Source organism: Jaculus jaculus, chromosome 1 (assembly GCF_020740685.1).
Source record: "Jaculus jaculus isolate mJacJac1 chromosome 1, mJacJac1.mat.Y.cur, whole genome shotgun sequence".
NCBI lineage: Eukaryota > Metazoa > Chordata > Mammalia > Rodentia > Dipodidae > Jaculus > Jaculus jaculus.
The window spans coordinates 245,739,582-245,757,018 of NC_059102.1; the positions used below are offsets into that span (position 1 = coordinate 245,739,582).

The 17,437-nt window shown below is 45.8% G+C and overlaps 2 protein-coding genes across 3 annotated transcripts; both read left to right on the forward strand.

The window, feature by feature from the left end:
- The first annotated feature begins 55 nt into the window (after positions 1-55).
- Chtf8 (chromosome transmission fidelity factor 8) lies at positions 56-13,547 on the forward strand. Of its 2 annotated transcripts, none has more exons than XM_045150677.1 (4): positions 56-129; positions 12,286-12,339; positions 12,588-12,705; positions 13,323-13,547. In XM_045150677.1, the coding sequence occupies exons 2-4, from the start codon at positions 12,317-12,319 to the stop codon at positions 13,545-13,547; spliced, it is 366 nt and encodes a 121-aa protein (XP_045006612.1). In that variant the 5' UTR covers positions 56-129; positions 12,286-12,316. The 2 variants fall into 2 exon arrangements, with proteins under 2 accessions (XP_045006612.1, XP_045006615.1); XM_045150680.1 differs by lacking the exon at positions 56-129 and adding an exon at positions 463-535.
- Derpc (DERPC proline and glycine rich nuclear protein) lies at positions 13,544-15,958 on the forward strand. Its single transcript, XM_045150668.1, has one exon. It carries the CDS (start codon positions 13,544-13,546, stop codon positions 15,143-15,145), a length of 1,602 nt encoding a protein of 533 aa, XP_045006603.1. The 3' UTR covers positions 15,146-15,958.
- The last annotated feature ends 1,479 nt before the right edge of the window (positions 15,959-17,437 follow it).

Consider the following 17,437-nt stretch of genomic DNA (forward strand, 5'->3'; position numbering starts at 1 on the left):
CCCCGGAAGTGCTGCGCTGCACGAGGCCGGAAGTGCGCAGGCAATGCTCGCGGCGGCGGCGACGGCGGCGGGAGGTTCGGTTGTCGCCCGTTGGCCGCGCGGCGCCGCGCTCGGCGGCCGCCATTGCAGGTCAGGCCGCGGGCGGGCGTTGGGGGCGGGGGGTCACGGGAGGCGGCGGGGAGCGAGGCCCCGAGTCCCGGGATGGGAGCGAGGCGGCCGCGGAGGAGCTGGGCGTTAGGGAGCCGGGGTCGGGCGGGGCGCGCGGCTCGCCGAGAAGAATGGCGAAGCCGAGGGGCGGGGAGCGGCGGGCGGACGGAGGAGGAGGGAGGAAGCGGGAGGGCAGCGCTGGGGTGGCGGGAGCTCCGCAGGCGACCCCCGGGTGGGAGGATGGGGAGCTGACCCGGGAAGGAGAGGAAAGGGGCAGGGAGGGAAGGCAGCGAGCGGGGCGGGGCGGAGCTTAGCGGAGAAGGGCGGAAAGGGTGTCGGAGCGCGGGCGGAGGACGGAGCAGGGGGCGGCGCGGGCCGGAACCTCGAGGTATGTGCGGGCTGGGGCTCTTCCCCTGGCGGGGTCGGGTGGGGTGGGGTTCGGTGGGAGCCCTGCTGGGGACCTGGAACCCAGAAAGTAGCAAAAATAGCAAAAAGGGGACTTGGGATTGGGGGCGGGGGAGGGCGGGTGATAGGCATGTGAGGTTTGTTCCAGGCACATTTTAAATCGTAGGAGGGGGAGGGGGATTGGAGAGTGACCTCAGGTTCTTTGTGGGGTGAACGAAAGCTAGATTTGGGTAATGGGGGTGGGAGGAGACTGAATGATACCAAGACCTCTTCGGTGAGAGAGGTGTGGAGCAAAGCAGTTTAAAGAATGGTGGGTGGGTGGGGACTAGGTTCCCTGGGAGATAGGTTCCCTCAAAGTCGTGGGGGATGGGGTGGCTTAGAAGGGGAATGGAGAAAAGGGAGGGGGCAAATGGAGGAATTCTAGAAAGTGGGCGGGACTAGGAATAGGTAGTGTTTGTAGCTCTAGTTGAAAACGTGGGAGGGGCCAATGGGAAGAACATGGGGTGGGGGATGGGCCGAGAACCCAGCAAAGAGGGACCCTCCAGTGGGCTTTGGAAGGGAGGAGGCTGGGGAGGGGGAGGGTGCTTTGCCAGTAAGAGTAAAGGTTGAGGTGGGGCGGGCAGAGTAGCAGAAGATGGAGAAAACTGGAGTAACTCGATCGACTGAAGCCATCTTTTCTACTCATTGTCTGCAAATACCAGTGATTCCCTCCAACGTGGGATTCCTGAAATGTGATGGGAAAGTACCACGTGTATGCAGTATAATATCTACACACGTTTTTGAACACATTCTTCCCTAATGAAAAGTGTGGAAGCATTCAGTTTCACCACCTCCATGGCCCCCTTTTTGGAAGGAAACAAAAGTCTTTTAAAATAGGAGCTTGGATTTAGTAACATAACCCTGTCAAGAGACAAGATTCCCTTTGAAACTTAGATCATCCATCCCCCTTCAGTTACAAAACCACAATAACACTGGTAATAAAAGTAATTATATTCATTGTATATAAAACATCCTCAGTTGTTCATTTGTTGGAAAGACACAAAGAAATAGTCACATTCAGAGAAATAACCTTGCATAGCTTAATCCCTGAAACAATTTGGTGAGCCCTGATTAATGTTTGAATTGTTCTCTAATTATTATTACTATTGTTGGGTTTGTTTGTTTTTGAGGTAGAACCTCACTCTAGCATGGGGGATCCGCTATGTAGTCTCAGGGTAGCCTCAAACTCATGTCAGTCCTACCTCTGCCTTGTAAGTGCTGGGATTAAAGGTATGCACTACCAAGCCCGGCCTGATTACCTGCTTTAATAGGATGTATTAAGACAATTATTATACAGTGTGGTAGTAATGTTCTGTTAGTATATACTAAAAAAATGCAAATTCCAGTAATCAGTAAGTTAATTCTAAAGGTTTACCTGATGTTAGGCACTCTCCTGAAAACTCAACATCCGTTACTTCATTCTGTGTGTGTGTCTGTGTCTGCCTGTCTGTCTAGTCAGAGTCTCACTGTAGCTCTAGGCTGGCCTCGAACTTACAGTAGATCCTGCTACCTCAGCTCTGACCACTTCTAGTCACATTACTACTATTTTTTTTTTTTTTTCTTGAGGTATGGTTTCACTGTAGTCCAGGCTGACCTGGAATTCACTCTGTAGTCTCAGGGTGGCCTTGAACTCTTGGCGATCCTTCTACCTCTACCTCTCAAGTGCTGGGATTTAAAGGCATGTGCCACCATGCCCAGCTTACATTACTTCATTCTTAACCTTTTGAGGTAGGTTGGGTAGCATAATAAAAACTAGGTTGGTCTGACAAGTATCTCAGCTCCCTGTATAAAATACAGACATAGCTGGGTGTGATGCACACACCTTTAATCACAGTGTTTGGGAAGAGGTAGGAGGATCACTGAGTTCAAGGCCAGCCTGAGCTAGAATGGGACCCTACACATATTTTATTTACACACACACAGAGACCAAGCAAAAGCTTAGTAAATGTATTGGCCTAGTAATTTACAAATTATTTGGTATCATTTAATTTTTGAAATGCATTTAACTTTAAAGAAGAATTTTAAAAATTATTTATTATAGATGGTGAATGGACATGACACGCCTCTTGCCACTGCAAACAAACACCACATGCATGTGCCACTTGTGCATCTGGCTTATGTGGGTACTGGGGAATCAAGCCTGGGTCCTTAGTCTTTGCAGGCAAGTGCCTTAACCACTACTAAGCCATCTCTCCAGCCTTGTATTTAACTTCTGAACATAAATTTGTTTAGATTTTAAAATGGTTAAACTCACCCTAGTTTTTTTGTGTTTTTGTTTTGGCTTTTTTTGTTGTGTTTGGTTTTGTTTTTTGAGGTAGGGTCTCACTCTGGTCCAGGCTGACCTGGAATTAACTCTGTCATCTCAGGGTGGCCTTGAACTCATGGCAATCCTCCTACCTCTGCCTCCCGAGTGCTGGGATTAAAGGCGTGCGCCACCACACCCAGCTGTTTTGGCTTTTTGAGGCAGGGTCTTGCTGTAGCCCAGCCTGTCTTGGAATTTACTATGTAGTCTCAGGATGCCCTTTAACTCATGGAAATCCTACATCTGCCTCCCAAGTGCTGGGATTAAAAGTATGTACCACCATGCCTGGCATACCCTAGTTTTTAAAGTAACAAAAATTTAAAATATATTAGCAAATTAAAGCCTGATTCCCTTTAAAGCTTGTTAAAAAAAATAATAATAATAACCTGCTGTGGTGGTGCAGGCCTTTAATCCTGGGACTAGGAAGGCCAAGGTAGGATAATAATGAGGCCAGTCTGGACTAAGGAGTGAGTTTCGGGTCAGCCTGAGCTAAAGTGAGACCCTGCTTTAAAAAATGAGGGAGGAAGCTTGGTGTAGTGGCACATGCCTTTAATTCTGGTAGTTGGAATGCAGAGGTAGGAGAATCGCTGACAGTTTGCAGCCACCCTGAGACTACACAGTGAATTCCAGGACAGCCTGAGCTAGAATGAGACCCTACCTCAAAAAAACAAACAAAAGGGGTTGGTAGGGAGTAAGAGGGAAAATCACTGATAAGCACATACTTTGTATGTACAGGGCCCTGGGTTCAGTCCTTAGCACAAAAAGGTTATAAAGAGGGCCCCCTTTTTTTAAATTAAAAAAACCCACAGCTTTAATATATGAATGTATATATATAAATTATATTCCCATCAGATTAATATTTAATAGCAAAGGATGAGAATCAAGTTTTATCAAAGATTAAAATGAATCTGTGACAAAGAATGTCCTCAATCCTCTTGGCTGCTTTTTCCTCACTAAGGAGCAGAAGATTAGGATAAATGTTTTTTTCAAAGATTTTATTTTTATTTATTAGAGACAGGAGGTGGGAGAGAGAGTGAGAATGGGCATGCCAGGGCCTCTAGTCACTTTGATGCATGTGCTACCATGTGTGTGCACCTGGCTTACATGGGACCTGGGAAATTTAACCTGGGTTCTTAGGCCTTGTAGGCATGTGCCTTAACTGCCAAGCCATCTCTCCAGCCCTGGTTAAATTTTTTTTTTTTTTGGTTTTTCGAGGTACGGTCTCACAGTGGCCCAGTCTGACCTGGAATTCACTATGTAGTCTCAGGGTGGCCTCAAACTCATGGTGATCCTCCTACCTCTGCTTCCCAAGTGCTGGGATTAAAGGCATGTGCCACCATACCCAGCTCAAAAATGGATGTTTTTATATTGCTAATGCTCTGCCAGGACTGCTTACAAAGAATAGTAGTGCTTTGATTTGTCAGGTTCTTTGTGATCATTACTTCAAAATAGACAGAAACCAAATTACAAGGTATATCCCAGATTGCGCTGATTGTACCCAAAGCTTCTCAATTTTCCTTGGGGTTCCTATTGTGGGTTATTTTTGTTGTTCTAGGGATTGAACCCATGATCCCGTACATGCCAGACAACTGCTGTATCACTGAGCTCCATCCCCAGATCTATTGGTTCTTCGATTTTTTGAGATAGTGCCTTGATAAGTATTCCTGGCTAGACTGGAACTTGCTATATATAGACCAGTCTGGCCTGACTTGGAGTGATCCTCTTTGCCTTTGCCTCCAGAGTCTGAGATAACAGGCATCAGTTTGGTTATTTGAATGCTACCACATTTTTTTTCTCTCCTCTCTCCAGTTTTCTGTGGGGCATTGAGGTAATCTGCACTATTGTCCCAAGAGGCAGCAGTCTTCATTTACCACATCCATGCTAACTTAGAGCTGGACACACATAGTGTGTGAAAAGCTTAGATAAGTAACAGTCTAGAAAAATGGAAGCCAACGATGACAGCCTTTTTTTTTAAGCAAAAATTTAGAAATTAAAAGGTATTAGGTGGCTTAAAGTTTCATTTACAGAGATAAAGTCATCTAGGAATATAGAATTTATTATTTGGTAGACCAAGAAAATTGAGTAGAAAGGGCTGGAGAGATGGCTTAGCAGTTAAACACTTGCCTGTGAAGCCCAAGGACCCCATTCGAGGCTCAATTCCCCAGGACCCACATTAGCCAGATGCACAAGGGGATGCATGCGTCTGGAGTTCGTTCACAGTGGCTGGAGGTCCTGGTGCGCCCATTCTCTCTCTTTCTCTCTCTCTCTTTGTCACTCTCAAATAATAAAATGAACAAAAAAATCTTTTTAAAAATTGAGTAGAAAAAAATTTCCCCTCTTACTAGGGACATTATTATAGGGAAAAGTGGTTTCTTAATCTCTATTCTTTCCCTTCACTACAGTACTGCACAGTAGTTGTGGCCTATAAAACTGATGTATAAAGTGCTAGTCCAAATCTGGTATTCAACTGGTTTGGGAACACTTACCTTAAGTGGTTCTTTCACTATTACTTTCATGATTTCATGTATAGTCTATTCTTAAAGGTGTGCCTTCAAATGTTCCTCTAAATAGAGCTGCAAATTCAAAAGGAGCTAAATAGAACAAAGTAGAAATTGATTTGGTTGTCTCTTAGTGTTATATGAGTTGAGCTTGAAGACTTAGACATCTTTTGTTGTGTAGGGAGTTTGATTGTAAGGTTATTTGTTGTTACCAACAGGATTTGACTTTTTTTTTCCTTCCAGGTACAGTCTTGTTCTAGCTCAGGCTGACCTGGAATTCACTATGTAGTCTCAGGGCGGCCTCAAACTCATGGCAATCCTCCTATGTCTGCCTCCTGAGTGCTGCGATTAGAGGTGTGGGCCACCACACCTGGCTGCTTTTTTTTTTTTTTTTTTTGAGATGTTTTCACTACATGGCCTAGACTGGCCTGCAACTCTCAATCTTCCTGCCCTAGCCTACTGAGTGCTGGGATAATAGAATCACACCACCATGCCTGGTTTCTCTTAAGCCGTTTTAAAAAATTATTTATTTAAGTTTTTAATTTGGGGCTGGAGGGATGACTTGTGTTTGCCTGCAAAGCCAAGATGCATAAGGGTTGCATGCCTCTGGAGTTTGTGTGCACTGGGTGAAATCCCTGGCATGCCCATTCTCTCCCCCTTCTTCCCTCTCTCCTCCTTCCATATTAAGTCTTTATTTTTATTTATTTGCAATTAGAGAGAGACAGACAGAGACAGAGAGAATGGGCATGCCAGGGCCTCTAGCCACTGCAGATGGATTCCAGATGCATGTGCCCCTTGGGTATCTGACTTATGTGGATCCTGGGGAATCAAACCTGGGTCCTTTGGCTTTGTAGGCAAATGCCTTAACCACTAGGCCATTTCTGTTGTTTTTCTAGGTAGGGTCTTGCTGTAGCCCAGGCTGACTTGGAATTCACTTTGTAGTCTTAGGATAGCATCAAAATCGCTGCGATCCTCCTACATGCTGAGACTAAAGGCATGTGCCACCATGCCCAACTAGGAGATACTTTTAATTTGTCACATACACACACACACACACCATACAAATGTAGCCAGGCCATTTGTCAATCTCCTCTGAGCTAGGATAGCTAGCTGAGCTTGTATTTCACTTGTATGTGCATGTGAGCTTCCAACCAATCTAGCATAAGACAAATTTTTAGAATGGCAAGGCTGTGGGCTACAGAATTATTACTTTCCAGGGCATTGTTAGGTGTCTGTCAGTATCAATAGATGTACTTACTCATGCAGGGTCTCCTACATCAATCTATTATCTATTGAAGCCCTACGGATTGGTATGCAAGTACCACCCTGTCTCAGCACTCAGAATGTCTGTTTTCCTTGGGTCACTTAGTCAACTGTTGTGAATTCCTGTTCTAACAGGAGACTGCCCAGAAGTGAAGAATACACTGAAAATATTTCTGCATCCACTTCTAAAGAATTGACACACATCATTCCATCTCATGCTTATGGACAAGTCACATATTGATTTTAGTTCTCAGAAAGTAGGGTTGTGTGTGCGTTTTTGTGCACACATACTTGTAAAGACCAGAGTTTTTACATTGTTTATCAGTTGCTCTCTACTTGATCTTTTGAGACGGTTTCACGCTGAACCTAGAGCTTACCAGTTTATCTAGACTAGCTAGCATGACCTAGGGATTCTCATGACTCCACCTCCCCAGCATTGGGATTACAGGCACATGCCAGCATACAGAGCTTTTTTGTGGATGCTGAGGTTCTCCACTGTGTGCTTGTGTGATAAGAACATTACCTATGTAGCTCTCTCTCCAGCCCAGTATGTTGGTTTTATTTCCTCTACCTTGGACTTCCAGAGCATGTTCATATATATCAAAATTTGTTTTTTTTGTTTTGTTTTCAAGGTTGTGTCTCGCTCCAGCTCAGGCTGACCTGAACTTCACTCTGTAGTCTCAGGCTGGCCTTAACTCACAGTGATTCTCCTACCTCAGCCTCCCAAGTGTTGGGATTAAAGGCATGCGCCACCAGGCCTGGCTTGTTTTGGTTTTTATGAGGTAGGGTCTCACTTTAGCTCAGGCTGACCTGGAATTCTCTATGTAGTCTCAGGGTGGCCTTGAACTCAAGGCGATCCTCCTGCCTCTGCCTCCCGAGTGCTGGGATTAAAGGCTTGCGCCACCACGGCCAGCTGTTGTTTTCTTTTTTAAAAAAATTGTCTTTTTACTTATTTTCACGTGTGTGTGCATGCATGCACATGCACCAGTGTCTTATGCCACTGTAAGTGAGTGGCTGTCAGGCTTCATATGAGTGGCTAGGGAATTGAACCCAGGCTGTAGGCTTTGCAAACAAGCACCTTTAGCCACTGGGCCATCTCCTCAGCACCATCTTACTTCCTTCAACCACCTTGTTTTGTTATATAGCATACACATCAAAGAAAATAGTCTGCATCATCATTTTGATAGTTTATGTACAAAAAGCTCAATCTGCATTATTGAATCCCTTTTTAATTTTTAAGAAGTAGGGTCAGGCTGGAGACAGGGCTCTTTGATTAAGGCACTGTCCTGCAAAGCCAAAGGATCCAAGTTTGATTTCCCAGTACCCACATAAATCCCGATGCACAAGGTAGCCTATGTGCCTAGAGTTTGTTAGCAGTGGCTAGGGGCCCTGACATGCCATTCTCACCCTCCTCCCTTCTGTGCCTCTTTCTGTCAAATATGAAAGGCAGGGGCGGGGAGATGTATGATTCTACTCTAGCCTAGGCTGACCTGGAACTCACTGTGATCCTCCTATCTCAGCTTCCAGAGTGCTTGGATTAAAGCCTCTGCCACCTTGCCTGGGGAGCCTTTCTTTCTTTTCTTCTTTTTTTTATTTTGAGTCATTTACAATATTTTTTAAAAATTTATTTGTAAGCACAGAAAGGAGAGAGACAGAGAATGGGCATACCAGAGCTTCCAGCTGCAGCAAACAGCCTCTAGATGCATACTCCACTTTGTGTGTCTGGCTTTGTGTGGGTATTGGGGAGTTGAACTCTGGTCATTAGACTTTTCAGGCAAGCACCTTAAACATCTCTCCAGCCCTTGAGCCTTAATTTTTAAATTATTTGTAAACATAGAGAGCAAGCGTGTGCCAGAGCCTCTAGTCTTTGCAGATGCATGTGCCACTTTGCACGTCTGGCTTTACATGTGTACTGGGGAATTGAACTTGGAATGTGAGGCTTTGCAGGCATGCTTGTTAACCACTGAGCTATCTTTCAGCCCAAGCCATTTTAGTGGCATGGGGAGAGAAATGGCAAGCCAGGGCCTCAGCCACTGCAATGGAACTCCAGACGCTTGTACCACCAAGTGGGCATGTGCAACCTTGTGCTTGCCTCTTCTTTGTGTGTCTGGCTTACATGGTATCTGGAGAGTCAAGCATGGATCCTTAGGCTTCACAGGCAAGCACCTGAACCACTAAGCCATCTCACCATCCCCAAGCCATTTTTGATTTATGTCTAATGTACTTAAAAAAATATATATTCTATGTTGTATTTATTTGAGTGAGGGAGAAAGAAAGAATTGGTACACCAGGACATTCAGCCACTGCAAGTGAACTCTACACACGTGCACCACCTTGTGCATCTGGTTTATGTGGGTCCTGGAGAATTGAACTTGGGTCCTTTGGCTTCCCAGGCAAGTGCCTTACCTAAGCCATCTCTCCAGCCCTTTAATGTACTTTCTAAGTTATAAAGTTATATTGTCAAAATGATTGTTTTATCCCACTTTTTAAAAATTTAGCTCTTACAGAGTTGGTCATGGTGGCACACCTTTAATCCCAGCACTTGGGAGGCAGAGGTAGGAAGATCGTTGTGAGTTCAAGGCCACTCTGAGACTACCAAGTGAATTCCAGGTCAACCTGGGCTAGAGCAAGACCCTACCTTGTAAAACAAAAAATAGCTCTTAGAAGGCTTAGAGGGTAAGGCACTTGCCTGCAATGCCTAAGGATCCATGTTTGACTCTTCAGGTCCCATGTAAGCCAGACACACAAGACATAAGGTTGCATATGTGCACCAGGTGGCACACATGTCTGGAGTTTGATTCCAGTGGCTGGGGTCCTGGCATGCTAATTCTCTTGCTCGCTCGCTCCTGCTCATAATAAAAAGGGAGGCAGTCTGTTAGGCTTGCCTCAAAAAAAAAAAAGTTAGCTCTTAGTAGAACTTGACCCTTGAAAGCAACTTTGCATGTGTTGTATTTAGTCATGACAGTAGTTTAGGTGCTAGCCCCATAGTCATTAAAGTGACTGTGTGTGGTTAGTATTCTACATTTACAAGCTGGTAACTGGATTTAGGCCTTCTGATTTTGCATTGTTACCTACCCTTTAGCTTTGGAAGTGCTGTGGGGCTATGTGTGATGGTGTACACCTTTAATCCCAGCACTTGGGAGGCCAAGGTTGTAGGATTGCCATGAGTTTGAGGTCATCCTGAGATTACATAGTAAATTGCAGGGTCAGTTTGGACTGGAGTGAGATCTTACCTTGCAAAACAAAACAAAAATTTTTGCTTTGGAAGCAGTGCATAATGGCACATATCATTGATCCCAACACTTGGGAGGCTGAGGACAGGAGGATCACAAGTTCAGAGCTAGTCTGGCCTACATGGCAAGACTCAAAATAGTGCTTAGGTTCTTTTATATGGTCTTCCTGGGTACCTTTTCATGTGTATAAAGATCTTTGCCTTCAAAGCTGATGAAATTATCCCTTCTCAGATGGAGCTACAACTGGAGCTGGTATAAAAGTTCTGGTTTATTCAAGATGAAACCTTTGCACTATTCTGAGTAGCAGTAAACTAGGTGTTCACTTAGTCTTGATTCATTTTCATTATTGATGGTACTTGGTTTTATCCTTCGGGAAGACAACTGTGTAATGATTTTTTTTTTTAAGTGTGGCTACATGGCCTAGTTTCCTATTTTGGTTTGCCACACCCTAGCTGAGTGTGTCAAATACAGGTAATTTAATCTGTATATGCCTCAGCAGCCTTATCTGTAAAATAGGGACAAGTACATTAGAGTTGTCATGCTGTTGAGTGAGAACCCACCATGCACATAGTGTACGGTCTGTGGTGAAAATTCAAATCATGTTAGCTGCTGCTTCTATTTGATATCCAGTGAGCCAACTAACTTTTCATGTTCCCAAGTGTTCTTGGTGCTTTGAGAAGAGGTCATTCTCCCATCTCCCATCCTGTAAGACTACTAGGAATATATTTTCCCTGGAGGTTGAAAGTAAAAATAACATACCAGTAAAGAAAACTGTTTAGCTGGGTATAGTGGTACCACCTGCAATCCAGCACTCGGGAAGATCCAGGATGTGAGGTTAATCCAGTGTACATAGCAAGATCCTCACTTCAAAAAAAATTAAAAAGTCTGGTCAGCAAGTTTGCTGAGTTTGAGTACAATTACAAAACCTATTTACTTTGGACACCACAGTTAATACACACTGAACTAATAACCCTCCACTAAACTCCATGTATACATTTGAAACACCTAGAATGACAGCTTTGGTGTCCCATTCCCCCCCCCCCCCATAGGGTCTTGCTCTAGCTCAGGCTGACCTGGAATTCACTATGTACTCTCAGGGTGGCCTCAAACTCATGGCAGTCCTCCTACCTCTGCCTCCCAAGTGCTGGGATGAAAGGCGTGTGCCACCATACCCAGTTTTGGTGCCCCATTCTTTCTACCTCTTCTTAATCTACCTTCCCAAAATGACAGTCACAAGCTTAAGTGAAACCAGTTGTCCTCAGGTAAAAACAAATAGAAAATACATGTTTTTGTGGGGGGGGCAGTTTGAGGTACAGTGTCACTCTAGCTCAGGCTGACGTGGAACTCTGGCACAAGGCTGAAGCTAGCCTTGAACTTAAAGCAATTCTCCTGTATCAGCCTGCTATCTCAGTGCTGGGATTAAAGGTACCCACCACCATGCCCAGCAAAATACTCCATTTTAACTCAGTCTTCTCAAGTACTCTGCCACCAGGTGGTGCTGTTGTATAAAAAGTATGAATTGAACTGGCTGTTTTCATAACTAAGTGAAAGGTAGTTGTGGTATTTATTGGGTGTCAAAACAGAAATCAGTTTGCTCATTCATAGAGTTGTCAAAAGGACATTTTCAATTATTTTTAATTAAAGAGGGCTTTGAAAGTGAATTTGGAGATAAAAATCAAGTATTAGACATGTTAACAAAGAAAACAGTAAAATCAGAATTCCTCCTCTTTTTCTTTCTTTCTTTTTTTAATTTAGAAATATGCAGGATGGCCAGGAGGCAGTTAAGAGGATCACCATAAAAGTTCAAAGCCAGCCTGAGACTACATAGTGAATTCCAGGTCACCCTGGACTAAAGCAAGACTCTACCTTAAAAAGCCAAAAAGAAAGGGGCTGGAGAAATGGCTTTGCAGTTGCACTTGCCTGCAAAGTCAAAGGACCCAGGTTCAATTCCCCAGGGCCCATGTAAGCTAGATGTACAAGGTGGTGCATGCATCTAAAGTTCATTTGCAAAGGCTGGAGAGCCTAATGTGTCCATTTTTTCTCTCTCTGCCTCTTTGTCTGACTGTCACTCTCAAATAAATAAAAATAAAAAGGAAAAAAAAAAAAAGCCAGGTGTGGTAGCACATACCTTTAATCCCAGCACTCAGGAGGCAGAGGCAGGATCACCGTGAGTTTGAGGCCACCCTGAGACTACATAGTGAATTCCAGGTCAACCTGAGCTAGAGTGAGACCTTACCCTAAAAAAACAAAAAAGGAAGAGGAAATATGCAGGGTGAAAAAATAGGACATTGAAAAAAGCTGGGGATACAGCTTGGAAAAGTACCTGCCACATTAATTAAGTGGTAAATATTAGGTTTCATTGTTATCCTAAGTGGTTTTTTTTTTTTCTCTTCTCTAGTTTATTTTAGTTTTTTAAAGAAGAAAAGCTCATGGTGCAAATTGTTATTTCCAGGTGAGTACATATTTAAGATTTCATTAATTTCAGTGATTAGGGCTATATAGGCTTCACAGTTTACTGAAAGAATCGGGGTCCTCAGTGTGTTTTATGTAAATACTTGAATTGACACCTCTGTTCCAGCACTGCCCAGTTCCCCAAGAACTTGTATTCAGTAAGTTCCTTTGAGCTCTTAATGGTGGTTTAGGACACTATTCATCTTTCACCACTCAAAAATATTGTAACCACCAGCCCTGTGCTTGCAGTGCAGGGGCAGGAGGCCTGGCAGAATGGGTGCTGATGGAGCTACAGGGGGAGATCGAGGCTCGCTACAGCACCGGATTAGCTGGAAACCTCCTGGGAGACCTACATTACACCACTGAGGTGAGGGGGCTTTTCTTTCCCTGCCTAATGCCTCAGTAAATCAAGGTATACCAAGGTGGTGCTCCCAGGACCCAGAGTCAGGGCTGTCCTCAGATTTGTTGTTGAGGTCTAGCTAAAATGCAGTTTTTTTTTTAAATTAATATTTTTATTTATTTGACAGAGAAATAGGGAGAGAAAGGATGGGCATGCCAGGGCCTCCAGCCACTGCAAACAAACTCCAGATACATGCGCCACCTTGTGCATCTGGCTTAATGTGGGTCCTGGGGAATTGAACCTGGGTCCTTTGGCTTTGCAAGCAAACACCTTAACATCTAAGCCATCACCCCCAGCCCTAAATGTAGTTCTGTCTGCTTGCTGTTCCCTTTGACATAGTGGGGACCTGTATCTTTGGGAAATATGGAAAGGTCACTTTTCTGAAAGCAGAAATTGCTTTACATGAGGCTAGGAAGAATAAAGAGGGCATGAAGGTAGATTGTAGAATGTGACTGTTCACAGTGGTACAGAGCCAAACTAGGGAGTAGGGTGCTAACATTTCCTGCCAAGAGCAATGTGAAAAGGCACCTGAGAGGAATGGACTTGCATCAAACCTCAGGCATCTCCTTCTTGTTCTACCAAAGGGACTCCCTGTGCTGATCGTGGGCCATCATATCCTGTATGGGAAAATCATCCACCTGGAGAAACCTTTTGCCGTCCTAGTCAAGCAAGTTCCGGGGGAGCAGGACTGTGATGAGCTTGGCCACGAGACTGGCACCCAGTACCTGGTGACAGCACTCATCAAAAACAAGATCCTTTTCAAAACCCGCCCTAAGCCCATTATCACCAACGTCCCCAAGAAAGTATGAAAGAACCCCGGATTTTCCCTAGAGAGCGGCCAACTCCTTGGACTCGCGCTCCACTGCCACCTCGAGGACGACTGGATGGTTCCCTGGGACCTCAGGGGGGTCCTGTTATGAACCCAGGCCATCCACTAGGCATGAGCTCGGACCCCTTCCTTATGGCAGCAGGTTCTCGTGGTGGAAATGTGGTCCCATTTCCAAGGAATCCGACTCCTTGTCCAAGTTCATCAGGCTCGTTGGCTTCAAATCCAGCACCTTTTCCTGCTGGTGCTCGTGACCCAAGCATGGCTGCTTTCCCAAGAGGAATGAATTCCACCAGCATGGGTGCAATTTCTTTCCCAAGGCCAGGTGGCCTCTTGGGACCAGGACCAGCTCTAAACCCTAGAACAGGGTCTCTTCCAGGGCCTCTGTCTAACCCCAGGTTGGGAGGTCTCCCAGGCCCAGGTCCCATGTCCAACCCAAGAGTAGGTGGTCTCTTGGGAGTGAGTCCTGACCCCAGAAGTGGTGGCCCCATAGGTCCTGGATGTGGACCCAACCTGAGGGCGGGTGTCTTGTCATCTGGGAGTGGTCCTTCCAATCCAAGGCCAATTGGCTTGGGCCCTGGACTGAGTCCCAATCTGAGGTCAGGCTTTTTAGGTGCAAATCCTGCTCCTAGGTCAGGCATATTTCCAGGGCCAGGCCTGGGGCCTAACCCACGAGCAAGTGGACTGGGTCCAGGTCTTGGATCCAACCCAAGGGCCAGTGGCCTGGGCCCAGGTCCAAATCTGGACACCAGAGCAAGTGGCCTCTTGGGCACAGGATCTGGCCTTAACTTAAGAATGGCTGGACCTCAAGGTCTAGATCTTGCCCCCATTCTAAGAGCTGCAGGTCTTTTAGGAGCAAACTCAGCATCTTTCTCACAGGCTTCTGGAAACATGGGCACAAGCCCATCCATGACGAGAGTACCTGGCCCCTTAGGCCCAAATACAGGTCCTAGCCCTCGAGGCATGGGTCTTCCTGGGACAAACCCATCTCCCATGTCAAGGGCTCCTGGCGCTATAGGCCCCAATTCAGCTCATTTCTCAAGGCCAGGTGGTCCTATAGGGATAAATGCCGGTCCCTTTCCAAGGGGGACAGGTTCAGGAGGACTGAACCCAGCTGCCTTTTCTCAGTCTTCTGGCACATTAGCTTCAAACCCAGGTACCTTCCAGAGGCCTACTGGCCTCCAAAGCTCAAATCAAGGCATTTTCCCAAGAGCCTCTGGGCCCCTGGGCCCCAATCCAGCCAACTTTCAAAGGGCCACTGGCCTGCAAGGTCCAAGTCCAGCTACCTTCCCAAGGTCTGCTGGTCCATTAGGCCCAGGTCAAGTTGCTTTCCCAAGGTCAGCTGCTGGGCACCTGGGCTCTTCTGCAGGTCCTGTGGGTATCAACCCAGCTCCTTTTGCAAGACCAGCTGGTACCCTGGGTCTAAACCCAGCTTCCTTTCCAAGGATGAATGGCCCTGCAGGCAAGAGTTTAGTTCCATTTCCTAGAGTGGGGAGCCTTCCTGGTGCAAACTCAGCTGTTTTCCCCAGACCAGGGGGTCCAATGGCTGCAATGTACCCAAATGGAATGTTGCCCCCTTAAGTACCACTTTCCCTCCAGGACCACTTTGTTTTTCAAAGCACTGTGGTTCAAAGTAGGGAATCTCTTAGGTAAAAGAGTAGATTGGGAGCTACTGTCTGAAGAACACAGGTGAGGCTCAAGTTCAAGTGAGCCTTTCCCACCCCACTCCCTTGCTTTTTTCTTGACTGAAGATGAAATACTTTTAGTGGGACATGGACTGTGGCAGGCGGGAAGGATCTTGTCCTCAAGAGAAAGGATCTCCGGCCTTCCTGAGCCCTGCTGTGCTTTAGTCCCACAGCTGTCTGCCCCTGTTTCTTCCTAGTTTCTTGACTTGTTCTGGTGGACTTTTCCTCAGGGATACACTGGCCCCCAGGTCCTAAGCTGTGTGCAGCCCTGTGCTCTCCACTGGAGAATCAACTCACTTGTTCTACGGAGTTGCTGCATAATTGGAATTGGACCATGCTGCAGTAACTGACCGGGGTGACCTGGACCTGGTCCCCTTCTACTGCCAGACCTTTCCCTGGGAGCTTATACACAGAACGGGGAGATGGACCACAAGAGGTGGGGCCAACCCACCAACTTTACATGTGACTAGGCCTGTGGCTCCTTTCTCCTGTCACTTTAGAGGTGACCAGCCTTAGGGCTCCTCTGTTCATCCAGTTCCCTCTCCACTGGTACTCCCAATCAAGAACCTCAAATTTTAAACATTGGATGGGAATTGGGGGTGGGGGAGGAGGGGGAGAAATCACTGTGCTTTGTTCAGCCTGATGTGAAGGATGGTGTTTTTCCTGCATTGTATCTTTTCTATTTCTTTAATAAATGGGATAAGAGGGCTACTGTTGTTACTCCATCTTGTTCTCTGTTCTGCAAGAGGGGTTTAGCCTCTGCTTTTCATTGTTTCAGTTTGGCCACAACCCTATATCACCTGTCAAAGTGCTTACACAAAAAGGAAGCAAGCCTTGTTTGGCTTTTGGTCAGTCATCTGACCAGTGGTGAGGAAGTTCACACAAACTCCGCCCCAACTCTACAAAAGTTAAGCTATTGTCTGTGCAATTATGAAGGTGCACCTAATTATATTCCCCAGGTGGAGACAGCTGTGGTAACTTATCCCTTTTGTTTTTTTGAGGTAGGGTCTCACTCTGGCTCATGCTTACCTGGAATTCACTATGTAGTCTCAGGGTGACCTCGAACTCTCGGCAATCCAACATCTGCCTGCCGAGTGCTGGGATTAAAGGCGTGCACCACTATACCCAGCTTCAGACTTTTTTTAATGCACTCATGAGGGCAAGCATTTGGGCACTCCAGGATCTCCAACTACTGTACTCGGAACTCCACGTGCATGTGCCACTTTATGCACTTACATCACCTTGTGCGTCTGGCTTAAGTGGGACCTTAAGAGTTGAATGTGGGTCCTTAGTGGTTAAGGCAGGTAAGCATCTTAACTAAGCCATCTCTCCAGCCCTGTCCTTCTTTTGAGTTCCACTGATGAAACTTCTAGCTTTTTGTCCCTTAGAAATGAATAAGGATCAATTCCCCAGTACCCATGTAAAGCCAGATGCACAAGATGGCGTATGCATCTAGAGTTTCTTTGCAGTGGCTAGAGGACTTCATGTGCCCATTCTTTTTCTCAAAAAAATAATAAAGCCTACTTTGTTAAGCGCAAACACATAGTTTTGAGGTGCCAGCTATTAAGTATTGGATCTGAAATGTGCTTCTAAAACTCATGTGTTGAAGGCTTGGTCCCCAGTGCAGCTCTGACAGAAGTGCATTCTCCATCAGTGGATGAACAGTTTGATGGGTTCACTGTTTAATAGACATTGAGAAGTGGAGACTTTGAGGAAGAGCTGTCACTGGGGAACAGTGCATTGAGGTGTGTATTTTGTCCTTGGCTTCCTCTAGCTACCTGAGGTGTCCAAGTGAGTTCTGCTTAAGCACGTCACCACCTGCCCAGAAATGGAGCCATTTGACAGGGGACTGAAAACATGAGCCAGAACCTTTCCTCTTTAAAGTTGTCCCAGGTATGTTGTCACATCAGTGGACACATCAGCATTGTGAGAATCTTTATTTTGGTAAGTGCAGTATAAAATTCTTAAACCTGAAAAGTTAAAAAAAAAAAAAAAAGTTTCCAAGACTGATGCAAATTATTACATAATTCCCGAAGCAGCTGTTCTTGGTTGCCAGCTGCCATTGACCTGGAAGTGTTTGCATTTTGTCATCAGGGCTTGGTGGTGGCCTGGAGAGGCCAAATTAGCACCATGGGGGTCACAAAGCACCGCAGACAGAAAAGTGGCTGGAACTACAGTGGTGGCAGGC

Excerpts from the sequence above, each read along its gene's own strand:
- Derpc (XM_045150668.1), top strand. The coding sequence starts at position 13,544 with ATGAAAGAACCCCGGATTTTCCCTAGAGAGCGGCCAACTCCTTGGACT.
- Chtf8 (XM_045150677.1), top strand. The coding sequence starts at position 12,317 with ATGGTGCAAATTGTTATTTCCAG. Across the intron at positions 12,340-12,587 it reads GTGCAAATTGTTATTTCCAG|TGCAGGGGCAGGAGGCCTGG; the intron begins GTGAGTACATAT and ends CTGTGCTTGCAG. Across the intron at positions 12,706-13,322 it reads ACCTACATTACACCACTGAG|GGACTCCCTGTGCTGATCGT; the intron begins GTGAGGGGGCTT and ends GTTCTACCAAAG.